General features: G+C 43.6%; 1 protein-coding gene across 3 annotated transcripts in view; it reads right to left on the minus strand.

Annotated features, from left to right (window-relative positions):
* CAPN3 (calpain 3) overlaps positions 1 to 14,418 on the minus strand; it is a 28,993-nt gene extending 14,575 nt beyond the window's left edge. For 2 of the 3 annotated variants that reach the window (XM_059819974.1, XM_009819585.2), the window contains exons 1-7: positions 14,125 to 14,418; positions 7,071 to 7,140; positions 5,123 to 5,241; positions 4,360 to 4,493; positions 3,771 to 3,939; positions 2,973 to 3,113; positions 327 to 410 (exon numbers count right to left, since the gene is read on the minus strand). In XM_059819974.1, coding sequence (XP_059675957.1) covers positions 327 to 410; positions 2,973 to 3,113; positions 3,771 to 3,939; positions 4,360 to 4,493; positions 5,123 to 5,241; positions 7,071 to 7,140; positions 14,125 to 14,418 — 1,011 coding nt within the window. The remainder of the gene's footprint in view (positions 1 to 326; positions 411 to 2,972; positions 3,114 to 3,770; positions 3,940 to 4,359; positions 4,494 to 5,122; positions 5,242 to 7,070; positions 7,141 to 14,124) is intronic. The other variant, XM_009819587.2, reaches the window with a different exon arrangement.
* Positions 14,419 to 16,794: the final 2,376 nt, after the last annotated feature.

Consider the following 16,794-nt stretch of genomic DNA (forward strand, 5'->3'; position numbering starts at 1 on the left):
CAGTTCCTCCAGTGATGGTGCTTTCCTGGGCCGTTGCCCAGCCTGACCTGCTTGGGGTGAGTGCAGGAAGGCTGTAAGACCAGGAGGTGTCCAGGTGTGGCTGCCTTTGCCCAAGCAGACCATGGTGGAATATCCATTTGCCCAGAAAGCCAAAACTTGGACAGGTTTATTCCCCCCCCAGGTTTTCATTTATTTAAATATAAATTTTGTTTCCTTAGCTCATAATCCATTTTGCCCTCCCCCCCACCCAGCTTTGCTGACATGCATGGTTCTAGGCCAGTATGGACCACAGCTCCCCATAGCTGGAGGAAAGGGACTGTACGTACTTCTTCCACAGCCGTGACGGAGTAGGCATGACCTTTGACGAGCCCGCAAGACATCCGTGTTTCATATTGCATTGGGACTATGGTCTGTTAGACACAAGATAAAAACTTGTAAGAGTCATGCAAAGCTCAGCCAGCTGCTCTAGGGCAGGTATCGCCACCCAGGGCTTTTGGAGAGAGGATGACACTGTTCAGGTGGCAGGGTTTTTTGTCTTGTTCTCTTTTTGCATTTGCCAAAGTGCCCACAGAATTAATGTTGTTGGCTAGAAGGGAGTGAAGCATGAACTAAAAAATCAAAAAGTTAATAATATCAATTGGAAAGGACGTTTTGTGATTTACTTTTTTCCTTTGTGTAGGTTACTGCTTTTTGCACTCAGAACGTGCTAGTATATAGCATGCTTAATCAAAATAATTAGATTTTCTATTAGTAGGACTATTCAGCCCTTTCTGGGATAGTATGTTCTTGTATGGCTCAGTAAGGTTATTACGTATTAACTGGAAACGTCAGAGCAGATCAACACCTAGAATACTTTCATCTTTATACATGGCTGCAATCTTATCACAATGACATTAAAACACCCTATTTAATACACTGTTAGTACTAACTTAAATTATTTTTTAAAAATTAATTTCCTGTGGAGATGTACGTTTTATTCCATAGTCATTAAAATCCTCATGATTGAAATTTTTTCCAATTGACATTCAGAAAGAGCATAGCTTTCTTCAGCTATGTGTTGCCCAGGTGTAAGTATATTTGCTGTCTTGGTAATCAACTATTAGTGTGTCTGATAGATTTTTTTTTTTTTAATTTTTTTTTGTATTTGCAAATCTCAGAATGCTGTTTATCTGGGAGATAAAGAATTGAGAGGTAGATGGCAGGTGCACACAGTCCACTGTGTTTGTAGGAGAGCTCACTGAGAACGGTGGGAAGGGAAGGCTCCGCTACACACACGTGGACCCTGTGCAATAATACTTCCCCTCCTCCATTATGTCTGTCTCTGAGAGATGACTGCAAGGCCCTGCCAGTAACTCTGCCATCCCTTCTTGACACATCTGAGGGCATGAGAAAAACAGGGCTGGAAATGGAGAATTAGTAAGGTCACACAGATACATTTTCAGCTTGCATAGGGAGGATCTCATCCAATTATTTCCTGGATGTTGCAATTATTTTCCATTATTTCCCTTATATTCCTGTTGTGTTTTTTTTCTTTCTCCTGTTTCCATACTTTTTATGCCTATAACCTTGTATCTATTTCCTTTTTTCTTCATTTCTACTTATGTTATTGCCATCATTACTTATTAGAACCCATTTCTCTCTTTTTCTGTTTAAGAATATTAACTTCTGCTGCTGCCCTGGGCCACTTCTCTAAAGAGCTACTGAAGTCTGTGCTATCTGCCTCTTCCCATCAAGAGTCATGATTTATTTTCATTCTGGTGATGGCTCAGGAGTGTGTAATAACCAGCAGCAAAACAGCTGCTGGGGCAGCAACTATAGAGAGTTTTCCAACCTTCTTTGAGTAGACAGTCACCGGGGAGGAAATTTCCCCCCAAACATGGGTGATTTGGGCAGCCACGCTTGCAAAACAAGAGTCACACTGGGCTTTTCCGAAGAATTACACCATTTCAGTCTTCTAGGAAGACTAAATACGGGCATCAAAAGAGGAAAAATTGGCTATTTCTGCCACAAATGCGGAAGACAGTTTGCGCAATAAAAAGTTTAAGATGATGTAGTTGGGGTGGGTGTTGGTTGTTTTTTTTTTTTCTCTCTGTAAAGTGAGAGATGTAATTTCATTGTTATGGAAATGCAGCTTCCTCAAGGGCAAGGTATGACAGCTGCCTGACAGGCAGAAGGAGAAAGCAACATGTCCCTCTACAGATTTGGAAGCTTTTAAGTTTCCCAGTATGCGATTTTCCTTTAACGGTTTTAACATCCCTCTCTCTGTTTTGCTAGATACTTAGGTATGATGGAGTTACTTTGTATTTTATCACACATGTAAAACTCCACGTGTTTTTCATGTTCCTTGTTACACATTTTTAATGATGGTCTTAAAGGCAGTAATCTAAAAGGAGCATCCCAAGAGCAGACTCCCCTCCTTGGTGGGCAGAGCTCCATAGCACTCTCTGTCTCAAAATAAGTTCACCAAGAGCTTTTATGTCTGGAGTGAGAGCCGTGCAGAGCTTGCTTTTCCTGTCTTTCACATCCCCTCCATGCCTGGGGATCTTGTTCCATTCTAGCATTTTAATTTACTCACTCTCTTCATCCTTTGCAAGTGAGGGACTTCACAAAATCCACTAATCATGTCCAGTTTCCAAATACAATAACCAGTATGCCACTTTGACATATTTAATGTGGTATTGCCCTCCATTCCTACCATACAGGTAAGCTCTGCAAATTATAAGCCTTTGCCACAAACCAACAGCCCTTTGCCTCAGTATCAGCAGAGCACTCTAGTATCAGTCACTGTGTTTGAAAGGACTGAAATCCTTTAATACATATGTCAAACAGCATCTGTAAGAACAGGTCTTTAGCGTGGGGATAACCCAGTGAAGCCAAATAAGGATTTAAAAGCATAGATTATATATTTCTCTAACTTTCCTGTCTGTAACTAAAAGCCCTGTGAAGTCAAGCACTTCTGGAAACATACGAACCCAGGCTGGCCTTTCCTCTGTCCCCTGGTAGTCTACAGTGGAGTGAGTCATCTGTGCGTTTTCTAGATTCTTTACCATTCGAGCAATCAGTTCCCCAATGTCGCTCCGAGGAGCTGATCCGTAGGAAAAGCCTAGGTTATCCTGGTACAGAGAATGGGAGAAAAGTATTATGCAGAAAGATGAGGCAGGGAGATAGAAGAGAAATGATACAAGAAAGATGAGTGGTAAAAGATAGTCTAGATAACTTCTCTCTCATTACATGCTAGATGGGCCATACTTATCTACAGTGGTTGATAGCACTGGTTGTTCTTCTGCCTTCACTGCAGCTTCATACTCCGTAATGGTTATTGAAGCTAGTTTTTTTCACTTCCACTTTTAAATTAACCACAGTAAATTAAGACAATTTAAGACTATGTTGGCAATTGAAGAGTTGATTTCCCAAGCATTTACACACTTAACATCTTTGACGTGAAGACTTGTGTCTTAACAGAGTTGCAGCACCCCCCTACTAACCTCAATTTATTGGGTGAGGACACTGAGGGTGGGGGGTGCTGGTTTTGCTGATCGCACCCCTTCTCCCCACCTCCATGTTCTGCTTCTGTTCACTTCAGATTTGACACTTGCTATTTCCTAATGGGTGGTGTCTAGTGGAGATTACTCCATCTCCTAGAAATGGATCTTTGCTATGTGGACTAAACTAAGCAGTCCCAAAAGGTGGCATATATTTGATCACAGATGGAGAGGTCCCTCTCCTCTGCCACTTCTTATGGCTCATCTACAAAGTTCATATGGACTCACATCAATGGAGCTGGCCATGAGGGATCCTCTGTCAATGGCATGTTTCATGATTTTATAGATATCTTTAGGGGCATCCTTTATCTCATAGAACTCTGTGACTCCTCCGGTGAAGTCCTCCATGGCTTCGGTCGTGTTGCCGCCTTTCAAAGCTTCGTATGACCCATGGAGTCTTGGAAAGAGAAAAGAAAAATAAGATTCTCTTTTACACAGATAAAGATACCCACCTATATACTTACATTTACATTACATTTATCTAGTGTGTGTGTGTATAAATAAAGATATGTAAAGACACATACATAAACAAACCCACAAACCATCTGTTTGGTAACCCTCAAGTTAAAAGTTTTAAAACATGCCACCTGCACACATCCAAAAAAAAAAAGAGAGATGTTGAGAATCAAATGTAGACATCTGAATAAGTAGCAAAACCCCCTAGAGAATATGTTTTACCCCATCCCCAACTCTGAGGCATGAAAATCTATGGGAAAAGGCACTGGTGCTCATTATAGGTCCTGTATGCAGCGGTTTTACCAGTTCCCCAGCCAAAGCCTCAGTGGGGAGCCCGGCACGGTCCGGCGGGTCATTTTACTTTGCATAGGCCTTTTCCAGGAGGGCGCTCCAGAACTCGTTGCGCTGGGAAGACTTGGTAAAGACCAGCTGGTTGTTGTACGTGGGTAAGCAGTCATCGATGACGACGTCCACCCAGTCTCCATAGCGCCAGAACTGAATAAAGGCAAACAGAAAAAAACCTCTGGGTTGACTTGGTGCAGGGAGGGGGAACCTGGCTGAAAAGCCAGGCTGAGAGAGGAGAAATGTGGAAATTAACTGCTTCATAACGTGGCAAAAAGCAATGGCTGTTGGGAGGGAGGCAGCTGGACTGAACTCCCCCGGGCAGCGCGTGCGGGAGAGTGAGAGGTCTCTTAGGAGACCCGAGGGGAATATGGAAAGCAGTCAATCTTTTCTGAATAAGCGATTGTTCAATAACTTGTTTTTGACAGACCAGCTGCTTGTGGGCCTAAATATAGATGCTCGTGTCTGTGCTGGCTGTAGCACTGCATCTGAGCAGCGAGGCAGGACCGGGCACCTGTTGCCATCCCTTACATGCAGGACACAGCGATCTGCAAATGCTTCCTTGGTGGGTTAATGCTCCCTAATTGCCTGTGTGGGCTGGCCCTTCTGTGACTGTCCTGTTGGAAGAGTTTAGGGCGAGGCATTTCAATCCCTCTTCCTTCCCCGCTGTCACTCATGCTTCTAAAGGGTGGAGAAGCGAGAGGGAAGAGCGCGTCCGAGAGCTGTGCTCTCTCTTGGGTAAATACAGTTACATCTGCTTCTTGCTAGATGAAGGGACTCACCTGGAAGTGAAAGATGCCAGCGTAGTTTTGTATAAAGGACTGGTCATGAGGTATGACTCTACAGAGCAGTTTTTTATTCAGTGTCAGGCAAGCAATGGCAGCCAGGAACCAGCAGTCACCTGTAAACAAGCAGAAGCATCAGACAAAATGAAGGGACAGAGCAACCAGAATCAAAGGGGAAAACCTGAGATACTGCAAAAAGTGACACATTAATTCTTGGTAGAGAATGCCATCGCCTTTCAGGAGAGGGCTCTTCTCCATGTGTTCTTCAGCACTTTATTTATTTGTGCTCTGGAAATGCTCGTTGGCATCATTCATGGCTAGGTACATGCCTGTTAAATAGATGATGTTCCCTGCAATTTAGAAAAAGCCTAAAATCTGTTGAGTGCTGTGTTAAGATTTCCCTGTCCCATGTGAATGCCTGTCTGACTTCCTGCACTAGTTGTCCTTCCAAGTTTAGGAGAGAGACCAGCTGAGAGAGAAGTCTCTCCCAGGTGGAGCTCTGTACAGCTGAGGTTCAGTCTCTCATTTTCTGCTCCCAAGATAACCCGCTGTCCCAGTCATCATTTTGTGGGGCCTCTTCACTGCTCTGATGCGTTTTCCTCTTTTTGAATCTGTGTCTGTACTGTTGTAAACACTGTCCCCTTCAGTGCTTTTCAGTTCCTCCTTCAGGCTCTTGCACAAGGTTGCTGCCTCTGTGGGAGCTCTGGGAAAGTGACTTTCTCCCGTAGTACTTCTGTTTTCAGCAAGGGATGCCTCAACCCTTAATTAAAACCTCCTAGCTGCTACTGTAATAGAGGTTATAGGGTAAGCTTGCCTGAGCAGTGTGAATTAGTGGGGTGAGAGACGTACATGAGGTAGTGAAAACTAAACCTGATTGCAGGGAGTTGTAAAAGAAATTCATAAAATTGGTGGAGTGATAAAACATATAGAAATACATATATGTATATATTTTAGAAAGCCAACTCTATACATACAGCAGTACATTCTAAGTTAGGTATTTCCCCTTAGGAAGGATGTGGGGTCCACTGTGAGCAGGAGTTTTCTAAACTCTCAGTGTTCAGCAGAAGCCAAAAAGGTAAACAATGCTATGTGTAGTTGGGGAAGGAATGGAAGACCAAAGAGAGAACGTATTATGCATGTAAATTCATTTGTGTCCACACCTTGACAACTGTGAAGTTCTGGTCACCTCAAAAAGAAAAGGCAGTTTTAAATGAATTTAAAAAAGGAAAAAGTACTGCGAAGGTGATGAGGACAGTCGCAAGCACAGAGCACTTAAATGAAAAGATTAACACATGTTAGGATGTGTTAGCTTAGGAAAAAGATCACAGGAGAAGTTACAAAACCATGAAAGACCTGGGAAAGCTGACTGAGGAATGACTTTACAAAGCAGGGCAGGTGAGCGCCACGTGGACGACTGTTGCAGAGGCATCACTTGTACCTAAGTAGTGGCTCTGTATATCAAAGTATCTTTGAGCATCTGAGCTTAAGGTCTTCGATATAGGGGTTGTCCTTGAGTACAAGGCACACTTAGCTGGAGGCCTTCAGAAGCTCCTGTATGGAAATAACAGGACTAATTACCTGAAAAAATACAACAATAGCTGATTAGATTTTTCTCTCAGTCAAATAGCTCCTTCTTGTTATCTCTTATTCTTCTCTTAACTAATTTTGTCCCTCCTCAAAGCACAAAAGAAAGACCAAATGGTTCTTTGTAACACGCTCATGATGTTAGTTCATGAAAAGCAAAACACCCTGCAAAGCATCTTTTGCTTAAAGTTGTTCCCTAGGTTTCTACAAGGCAGATATCAATGATTTGCTATAGAGAGAAAGAATCAGTAGATGTGTAGTGGTATACTGAGACAGAGGATTTCAAATATCAGCTTGGAAGCAAAGAAAATTAAGTGAGGCAGACTTTAAAAAGTGCAGCGTGGAAGTAAGAATTTCATACCTAATTCTCCTTGACAGATATCTGTTCTGTTGGCTCCGCCAATAATAAACCGTGGATTCTCACAGATTTCCTGCAAAATATAAACAGATGGATGAGCAGGAAAAGCATGCATTATGATGCCTGTTTGCCACAGAAATAAAGGCTGTTTTAGGACAATATTTTCCTGTAGGATAGTTTGTGGATATCAAAATCTCTTGCAGAGTTTTCAGCTGCAGACTTTCACTACAAAAATGTTCTGGAATCTGGATGTTCCAGACTTCAGAGAGAGTTTTCTCCATGTATCTACAGGGTCTAATAGCTAGCCTGGGGGGCTCCCTCTGTACGGCGTTCCAAAACATTAAAATAAGAAGAATAGGGGAAAATATTTTTCTACACAATAATGAAAAAAAACCCCAACACTGGAGGAGACCGGAGAGCAGGTAGGTGGAAAGAGCATTAGGGGACGAAATTAAATTCTTTAAAGATGATTGCAGGTTTAAGGTGTCCAATTTGCAGTAACTAATATGATGGGGCATTAATAGGGTTGTAAAATGCATTTCATCAGGAATGAACCCCAGTAATACTCCTCCTTAAAATTTGCCCAGGATCAGATGTTTAATTATCAGGAATAATCAATTGCTGGTTAAGAGATTTTATTCTTTTCCTCATGCTGCAGTTGATATCCACATAATTTCCAAAGCTGCATTCAGAGATGTATACGGATATCATCTGTCTCTGAGGACAGGAAGCTCTTTTGTCCTGCACTTAGGAAAATTTATTGGGTTTGTCAGTATTTATACTAGTACAGAATGGGCACAAGATGCTGTACAGGCATAAATTATTAAGGAATTGCTGTAGGGAGCGAAGGACTACGTAGGAACTACCAGCAAATGAGGTGGGACTATTGCAGAACCTTTTCTATATGGGACAAAGAACTGTGGGGTATAGCAAAGCCAAGGGAAGAAGTAGGTACAACCTGTCCTACAGGGAAAAAAAAGTCCCTGCTTTAGTCCATCTCTCATACTCAAACACTTGGTTTGGGGAAGAAAAAGAAGTTGCTTAACTTTTGGACCCATCTCTTGTGAGGGTAAGGAAAGAAAGATATTGCAACCTGAGGATCACTTCCCTTAGCAGCTGCAAATGGGGAAGAAGACAAAACATAGTCCAAGAACCCAATCTGCTGGAAGATGACAGGGCTAGAGGGGGAAGAAGAAAGAAGAAACAACTGACAATTGCTTGTGTGGCAGTACAGGCAGCTGATGCTACCTCTGCGGTCTAAAGCTTTTTTCCCATGTCATCAGGGCAGCCCTGGATTTTCCCAGACTCATGTTTCACGTCTAGTAGTTTCACTTGGCTTGAGCCCGCTTTTTTGCTCCTTCACAGTAATCAGCAGAGTTGCTTTGATGTAAGTATTCGGATTAGTCATATAGCCAGATAGAGAGACCAGCTTCCGGCTCCCCCAGCATTCGCCTTATTCTCCTCGAGGGAGGGAATGGAGGGATTGTCCTGTTATTTTGGGCCTTGGTCAGTTGTCCTGGGGTCCGGCTCTGTCAAGGCAGCTGTTTGAGATGCCTTCATGCTTTTCTCCACCCACTTACTTTGTTGAAAATTTTCTTCCTCACATTACTGTGGTGCTCTCCTGAAAACTAGCTGTGACATGCCAGGTTTTTGGATTGCATTTTTTCACGCTCCATTACTGTATTTTAGCTTGATCCTGCTCCTATTGAAGTAACAAGCTCTGAAATCTTTGCTGTGCTCTAGATGAAGGTAGTTACATGGTGCCTAAGTGTTTCCAAATATTAAATGTACAGCAATGATTGTTCCTCAGTGCAGTTTGTTGCATCTTGGGCTCGTTTGCTTTGGAGGGTGGTTGGTAAAGGAACGTGAAGGAGGGAATCACACAATTGTCACATGGACTGATTTAGGTATGACAGAAATGCTTTTCTTGCATTTCTTTATGGTGGCCAGGTGCGTTTAGTACACTGTGGATATACTTTTAATACTGCATTACTCTAGTTCATCTCCAGCTGTGCTAGTTGTGCTGAGTACAGCCAAAGTTACAGGGAAAGGTTTCAAGGTCTTCCAGGCTGATGAAAAGTACTCAGTCAGCAGAGCAAGATGACCTGGTGTGCAAGGTGCAGCTGCCAGGTCTGTCCTTCCAGTCTTCCTGGCTGAGCAAGGGATTGCTCTTCATCTCTTAGGTCAACTTATGACAGAGAATCCCAACAGGCTGCACTTCAGTGATGCAATGATTCATCTAGAAAGAGTCTCCTCTGATCTGAGTGCCTCAGACTGCCTTAGTACTATCCACAGGACCTTTGTGTTCCCCGGGTTGATTCAGTTCAGACTAATTTCATTACAAAGAGTCAAATTTACAGCAAGGGAGGCAGAGAATCCTAGGAAAAACCCATTAGTCGTGCATGCTGCTTTCTGGGCAGAGGGTACTTGTGAGTCAGTTGGAAGGGAGCACTGGAAAATATAAAGGCAGCATGCAACTAAAAATGGTGTTTGACCTTTGTTATATTTTCATTAGCTTTTCTTCTGCGTCAGGAAAAATCCTCCAGTCAGCTTATACTGTTGCAGCAAAAGGCATTAATTCCTTTAAAAACTGCTGTTAATAAACTATGGCATTCTAAGTAAATTCCCTAAACTGATCCGATCAAGTAGAGGAAGCATCTTCTTTGGCCTGTCTAAGACAATTTGTAGCCTCATACTTCTCCCTTGGCCTCTCATGGTCTAGACCATTCTATGAAGTGGCTGTGCTGCAGATTTCAAAGCAGAGCATGACGATGTCAGACACCAAGCTGGTTTTAGAGTTTCGGAGTTGGATTACCCTCATATGAAAGTCCTGCCTTGGTGGCACTAAACACCGTCCTTGCTTTGTGGTACTGCCTGCAGAGGCATGTATTTTGTGATTACCAAATTCAAACAGCTTCACACCTGTGCAGCAGATGATCTGACTGATTCATTTTCATTCCACTAGTCTGCTGACTTGATTTTATTTGTATTCATTATGAAAAGAAAGCTCCTCCTGCTGATTTTCTTGGCTACGGAGAGGATCACCACAGGGAAGTCATTGAATCTGGTGGTTAATGCTGTGACCTGGCTGTGAGCAAGGAGAAAGACAATGGTGCATTTGAAAGCACAGTGTCATGGCAGAGCCTTCCTATTAATGTCCTGGTGTTGTTAGACCCAAACAGGACTGCAGCAGGACCTCTCGATACTCTGCATTCTGTTACAATACGGACTTTTTCTCAACTCTCAAAGATCGGCGACCTCATCCCTGCTCTCAGCTGAGAGAAGCTCCTGCAGGCAGCATAGGTGCGGGAGGCTGAGGCTGTTAAGAAAGCAGAGCACAGCCCGTCACTGAGCTGGATATAACCTGGTGTGGGTGAGAACGGCTCTTTGGGCTTCTCTTACCTTCCGTGGGTGAGCGAATCATTCAATGTTAAGCATTAAGTGAGGGGGATTTTATATCCCCTCTACATACCTAAACCACGTTCGTGCATACTCAGAACAGAAACACCGGATGGATCCTGCAGTCTTTACTCAGGGAAACTTTCAGGGCTGTCACTTGGCTTTTGCCCGAATTGAGTATTAGGAGGTCTGCTCTGCAGAGTCGTGTCACGGCATGGCAGGCACTAGCTGGGTAGAATTACAAGGGCCTTCTCGCCTCCCCCATGCCAAGGCTCACAGCTGCCCTGCGTGGCAGCCGTCCTTCTGATGGTAAGGCACAAGACCAGTCCTCGTGCCCTTGCTGCCCTCACAGCAGCAGAGGCCAATCATTTTGGGAGGTGGTGGAGGAGGACCTGACCACTGGGTAGCACCAGCTGCAAAGAGAAGAGCCTGTAGGGCCAGACGCACAAGAGCAAGGGGTAGCTCTGGGGCTGGGGTGGTGGACACCTCTCACCACCTCAGTAATGAACTGCAGGGGCCCCGAGGAAAAGGTCAAGTCACAGCACGGCCATTGCCAGGGGAAGCGGAGAGAGCCCAGGTCCTGGCAGCCCACACGTCGGGGTGGGGGGAGTTGCCCACACCGGGCTCAGCGGGTGCCTCCGCTCCGAGCCGGGGATCGATGGAGTGTCATCCATGTGGCTGACTTGCTGTGCGGTCCTCGTAAATCCCAGGTGCAAAAGTAGACTCATAGCCTTTCCACATGTGAGCACAGTATGCTGAGAGCTACAGCGAAGAAGCGCAATTCAGCTGAGGAATGGCATCATCATCAGTGCTTGGTTATAGCGTTGGTAACTGGCAAACACGTGCCCTTTAGATTAACTTTGCGATTCCTCAAATAATACTTGGAGCTTCTGGAAAAACTTGCACTCAACAATCCCACGTGGACTCATGTCATCGCAAATAATGCTCATTTAAGGCCAGCATTAATCTTTCTTGTATGTTATAGTCTCATACATTGATCTTGCGTGGTGGGGGGGAGCTTGGATACAAATTGGTTAGGTGGCATGACTGAGGTGACGCGGAAAGCCAGAGGCAGTCAGGAACAGATTGCCTATTTCCCAGCTCTCTGTTTTCAATGAGATCTTAGAGCACATTGATCACTTGTTTATTTGCTATTTCTGGGGGTATGTGGCATATACAATACGCTATAGAAATCGGGGAAAGGATCTAGAGTGAAGCCGGTGTTAGGATATTCTCTCAGGACTTCCGAACTGTCTGGTATTCTGTTTTCTTTTACCATACATTATCAAGTCTGATTCAAGTAAAGTTTGACCTGAATTTCAAAGTGATTAAAAATTACCACTTTATAAGTCTATAGCTTATAAGCTAGTTGCTTTGCCAAAAAAATGCCATCACAATTTAATAAGAAGTTGTCCATATCTTTACAGACTACTACAAAACATGGCCTATGTAGTTGAATCTTTACATTTGGTGCTTCAATGATTGTTTTAATCCCTTAGCAAAATACTCTTTAGCCCAGTATTACTACTTCATAGTCATTTGACTTTATGATGTTCTGTTAACCTGCCTATTGTGGCTATTAGTGTATATAATCTTATCAGACAAGTCCTCCTACCACTGCTATATAGCCTACAGTTTCAAAGCCCAGTGAAGCAAAGTCCTGCGTCGATCTGAGATCAGCACCACTAGATACACGTCTTTTGCATCAGCGCCCCAGAGAAGTCTCATTTTGCAGTTGTGGTATGGATGACATGGTAGGGGACACATTATGGAAGGAGGAAGCATTATATGTGAGTCTCTCCTTTTTGGGGACTTACTGGGTACAGCAATGACCTGAATTACAGGGTTTGTTTTAAAACAAACACATTTGCAACAGAAGGCACAGGCATCTTTACAAATCGGGCCCGGTGTGTCCCCGGCAGGACAGCCATCTCTATCAGGGTCAGGACTGACTGGATCCATGATCCCACAGCATGCCAGTACTCAGCAGGTATGGACTGCAGCTCTCTGGATCTGCTGCCTCTGCTCTACCTGCAGCTGGCACCACAGATACATTAGGTGCCTGAACACTTGTGTCAAAAGAACACAGATAGCTTTGGGTTTGATGTTTAGGCTGTATTTTGAGTCTTACACAGTCCCCAGCTCGTTGTTGCTACATGAATAATAAGTATAGAGCTTCCAAACTTATTTGTTAATGAGTGGCTTAAAGAAATATCTTTGGGATAGAGACGGTGAAGTCTGAACCTTCCCAAAAACAAAGGCTTGATCTGTGCATGCTCAGCTATATTAGGCAAGTCTGAGGTTACATTGTGGGGTTTTTAATGTTTTGATGCTTTCTCATATGCACACTTGCAGTCTGTCTGCCCCAGGGTGCTGGCACTTGTCCACTGTACTGCTATATCGCTTTCCTCCCTGTAGAAATAAGGTAAATCCCATCCCTTTAGGATGATTGACTTGCAGCTGCATTTAACTCGTTCACACACATTCCAGGAGCTGATGCAGCCATGGTGATGTTGAAGGAACGACAAGAGCACATACACACAGGGCACAGCAGACGGGCGAGTCATGTTGCTCTCCCCGCATTGCTCATGTTGTTGTTGTGACGGCGGCACATGGCCTTCCTCTGCGTCTGTAACAGCTCCCCGCAGGAGCTCCTGGTCTTTCCCTGTTTAGTTACGTTCCCGTTGTTAGTTTCATCTACCATCACCACTGGCTTTGCCATTGAAGCACAGATTTGGGTGTTGGGGAAGTATGGCAAATCTAGAAGAGGTGGCCAAAAACTGCTGGAGAGAGGGAGCTGGGGAAGCTCCTCAGAAGCACGTCCGCACTGCTGGACCGGGGACGGCAGGGCTGAGGCAGCGTCCTGGGGGCTGCCTTGCTGGAGGGGAGCAGCTGCCTAGCAGGAATGACAGGGAAAGAGGATAACTCCTCCTGCGTAGGATGGGGAATCAACTGGGAATTGAGGAATTAGTCCTCTGCCTGTGAGAGAGACTCAGGGTGGGAAAGAAGAGGGTGGGAAAGAAGAGGAAGGCTGGCTGGGGAATGCCCACAAGATAGGAAAAATAAATGGGATTAGTAGGCAGGAGTGGGTCCTCATAGCAATTACAACACCCATGTGCATGGTAAGTGGGTAAATACGCTGAACAACCTTTGCAAGTTGGCTAAGCAATGTTGGGAACAAACAACTGAATAAAAGCACGTTTTAGACCATAACCTATCCTTTTATTTTCACAATTAGGAAACCAGCAAAATACTAAAATAAAGTTGTAAGTGAAATAAGGTAGTGTTTAAAAATTAAGCCTCAGCAAACCCAGTAACTTGTTGCAGAATGAGGAAAATTTTTCTTTGGTAGTTTCAGACAAGAACATCCCTAGCAAATCATGCAAGAAGAAAAATTCCATATTTCTTTTTCTACGCAGTTCATTCCATCTCTTTTTTTTTTTGTTTTATTTTGGTTTATTGTATTTTAGTCCTTATATACACACTCTCTGAGCTTCTACAGCCCTAGCTACTTATCTTCCAGGAGAGCTCTAAGGAAATACACTTCCAGGCTATACCCACCCCCCCTCCCAATACACACTCTCTGTAAAAATGTAAGCTCAGGGTGAATACTTCAATTTACGGAAAGTAAAAAGCACTCAGCAAACATGTTACTTACACGTGGTCTTTTCCATTCAAACTTGATGGGGATTTTCTGGCTATAGAAGAGGGAGGACTCATTTGGTGGGAAATCAGGATCTTCGTAGAGTATGTTTTTCTCCAGGCACTTCTTGTGAAGCTCTTCATAGGTCTTCTCCTTTACTTTGATAATGGGCTGGTTGCGACTTATAATGGCAGAATAAATCCCCCCTGTGCCCCCACCCGCACCTTCAGTTGTAGTGCTAATAGTAGCGCTGGGAACTGACCCAGCAGCTGTCTGCTGAGCCACCGCTGCATTTATGGCGGACGGCATAGGAATCAGGCTTAAAGCAAATGTTGAAAGAAAGCAAGATCTTGCAAACTGGAAGGAAATTCGAGAAAAGAGGAAGTTGCTGTGTAAACCACTTTTTCTATCCGTTGAAAGTCTCCTAGTCAAATTTGCAAGCAACAAAATTCCATGTGGTTGAGGACATGCATCCTCTCAAAGGGCAGTATTTTGTCATAAGAAATCTGAATTTATTCCTTGATGTGGAACAAGATAATCTGTTGGCTAACTCCCGTGCCCGAGTTGTAGTATCTTCAGCATGTGTGCCTGCCCTGTGCGTATAAGCGTCCGTAAGGGACAAGCTTTAACCCGTGAAATCTAAAAATAACTACAGGCAAAGAGTGAGAGAGAGGAAAAGTGAGAGGGAGGGGGTTAGTGAGATGGTGTTGTCTTCCACGCAGCTTGTGCCAAGGCCAGGCATGTTCCTGGGACAGGCTCCATGTGCAGGCTGACTCCTGGTGCAAATAGCTCATCTTTTCCTTAAGCAGCGAGAAGAGTGAAACTGGAAGCTAAGTTCCTGCTGGTTTGGGAACGTATTTATGAAGTACTGGCAGCCAATAAACTAGTCCTGACACTCCTGAAGGAACTGTTATACTCGACTTGTTGTTTCTACCCTTTGCTGCAGAAAAGATATACAGAGATTTTTACTAGCAGAGAGGATTATCTGAAGACACGCTCCTAATGGTGAAAAAGGCAATTATTTGATGCTGCTGAGGTCAGATGAATACCTGCCAGCTGGGTTTGGCTCCTCTAGAGCACAACTCCCCAGCGCCAAGATTCACCTGGTGACAGCTACCTCCCATGTAAAAGGCACCTTTTCATATAGGGGCAGAAAAGTTTATAAGGGGCCCAGTGTGGAAAATGGGCCATTCTGTGTGACTTAGGATATACCAATCTTGGAGGAGACATCTGACTTCGCACATTTATTTTGTCACACAACAGTGGGATAAGGGACAAATTCACAGTCTCTGTGAAAGAAAATCTAAACACCTGTTGCTCTTCTCGATAACCCAGTTCTTTAAAAGGTGACATTGTGTCAAGAAAAGCCCCCTAACACCTTGATTTTTCTTTGATTGGGAAGTCTTAAATCACACGATGACATCAGTGTTATTTTTGCGTAATGACACTAGTCTCAGGACTTTGGCTCATGTACACATTGCTGACCTTCTGCCCTAGTACTATGGTGTTTTCCAAAGCACTGATTCTTTTTTCTTTCTCAGCCATTTGCTTGGTTTACACATTTTAAATCAACAGTACAATGGACAATCTCTATAGCTCATTAAAAAAATTTTTAAAGAAGGTAATATAGTTGGCAAACTTGACTAACCGCTAGGAGTATTAATCCTCAGTCTGCTAATGTTGGCCTAAATCCTTTTCTTTTTATCATGAATGCAAGCCTTCTTGCACCAACAGGGCAATCAGAAAGGACAGATCCAAGTGTTTGTGGAAATAGGAATGCAATTGCTTCAGGGCGGGTTGTCCAGATGCAGAATTGATTACTTCCTCATTACATTTAGATGCAAGGATTGCAGGTCTCATATTTGACATTACTTTGCAGGACAGCTTGGCAGAGCCACGTGTCACTCTTTCCAGGATATTTCAAAAGCAATGCAAGTAGTGAGATGCAAGGGCCTCTCACTGCCCAGCTTCAGCAAAAATGCTCATTTTGGAGCCTGTGCCTATATTCTTTCTTTCATATTCTCCCTTCTTGCCCAATACAAAAATTCATCTATTGTGTCTCACACACAGAGCTGTTTTGGGAAGAATGTCAGTAGCACAGGTGTGATATTTGACAAACTCCTTGCAGGCTGCCGGGGAGGATCAAGGAAAGGATTAGCAGTGTTTTTATGTTTGTTTTTTTTTTTTTTTTTCTTGGGATGGCCAGCAAGTGTCAGGGTATGACCTGCTGCTACTGCTACATATAACAGTTCAGCTAGTGCCTGCATACGGAATGGCAGGTGGACATGCACTTCTCGCTTCTAACTCAATGTTGCTCTTTACAGATGTTCAGGAGTATTTTGTGGTTATACCTGTTCAAAAAACAGCTTCTCCTTTTCTTTTTTTTTTTTTTACTGGACAGATGGTTTTGTTATGTAGGTCGTCTTTTGCGAGAAACAGCAGTTGCTAGTAAAAGCCAAATGGTGTCTTTAAAGAAACACAATTTACCATAGAGAAGAATGGATGTGCTGTCTGTTACAAACAGCAAAATAAACCCTTTGTCCAGTAGGAATTAAACCTTTTGCGATGGAATTTCTTGCAAGCAGAAGTACCCCAATAGCTGACTTGTTCAGACAGAGCAAAAGTGAACTACATAGATGATAATATTTTTATTTAATTTTTATGAAGATTTATCTCCAGTTGTTT

Source organism: Gavia stellata, chromosome 7 (genome assembly GCF_030936135.1).
Source record: "Gavia stellata isolate bGavSte3 chromosome 7, bGavSte3.hap2, whole genome shotgun sequence".
Classification (NCBI taxonomy): domain Eukaryota; kingdom Metazoa; phylum Chordata; class Aves; order Gaviiformes; family Gaviidae; genus Gavia; species Gavia stellata.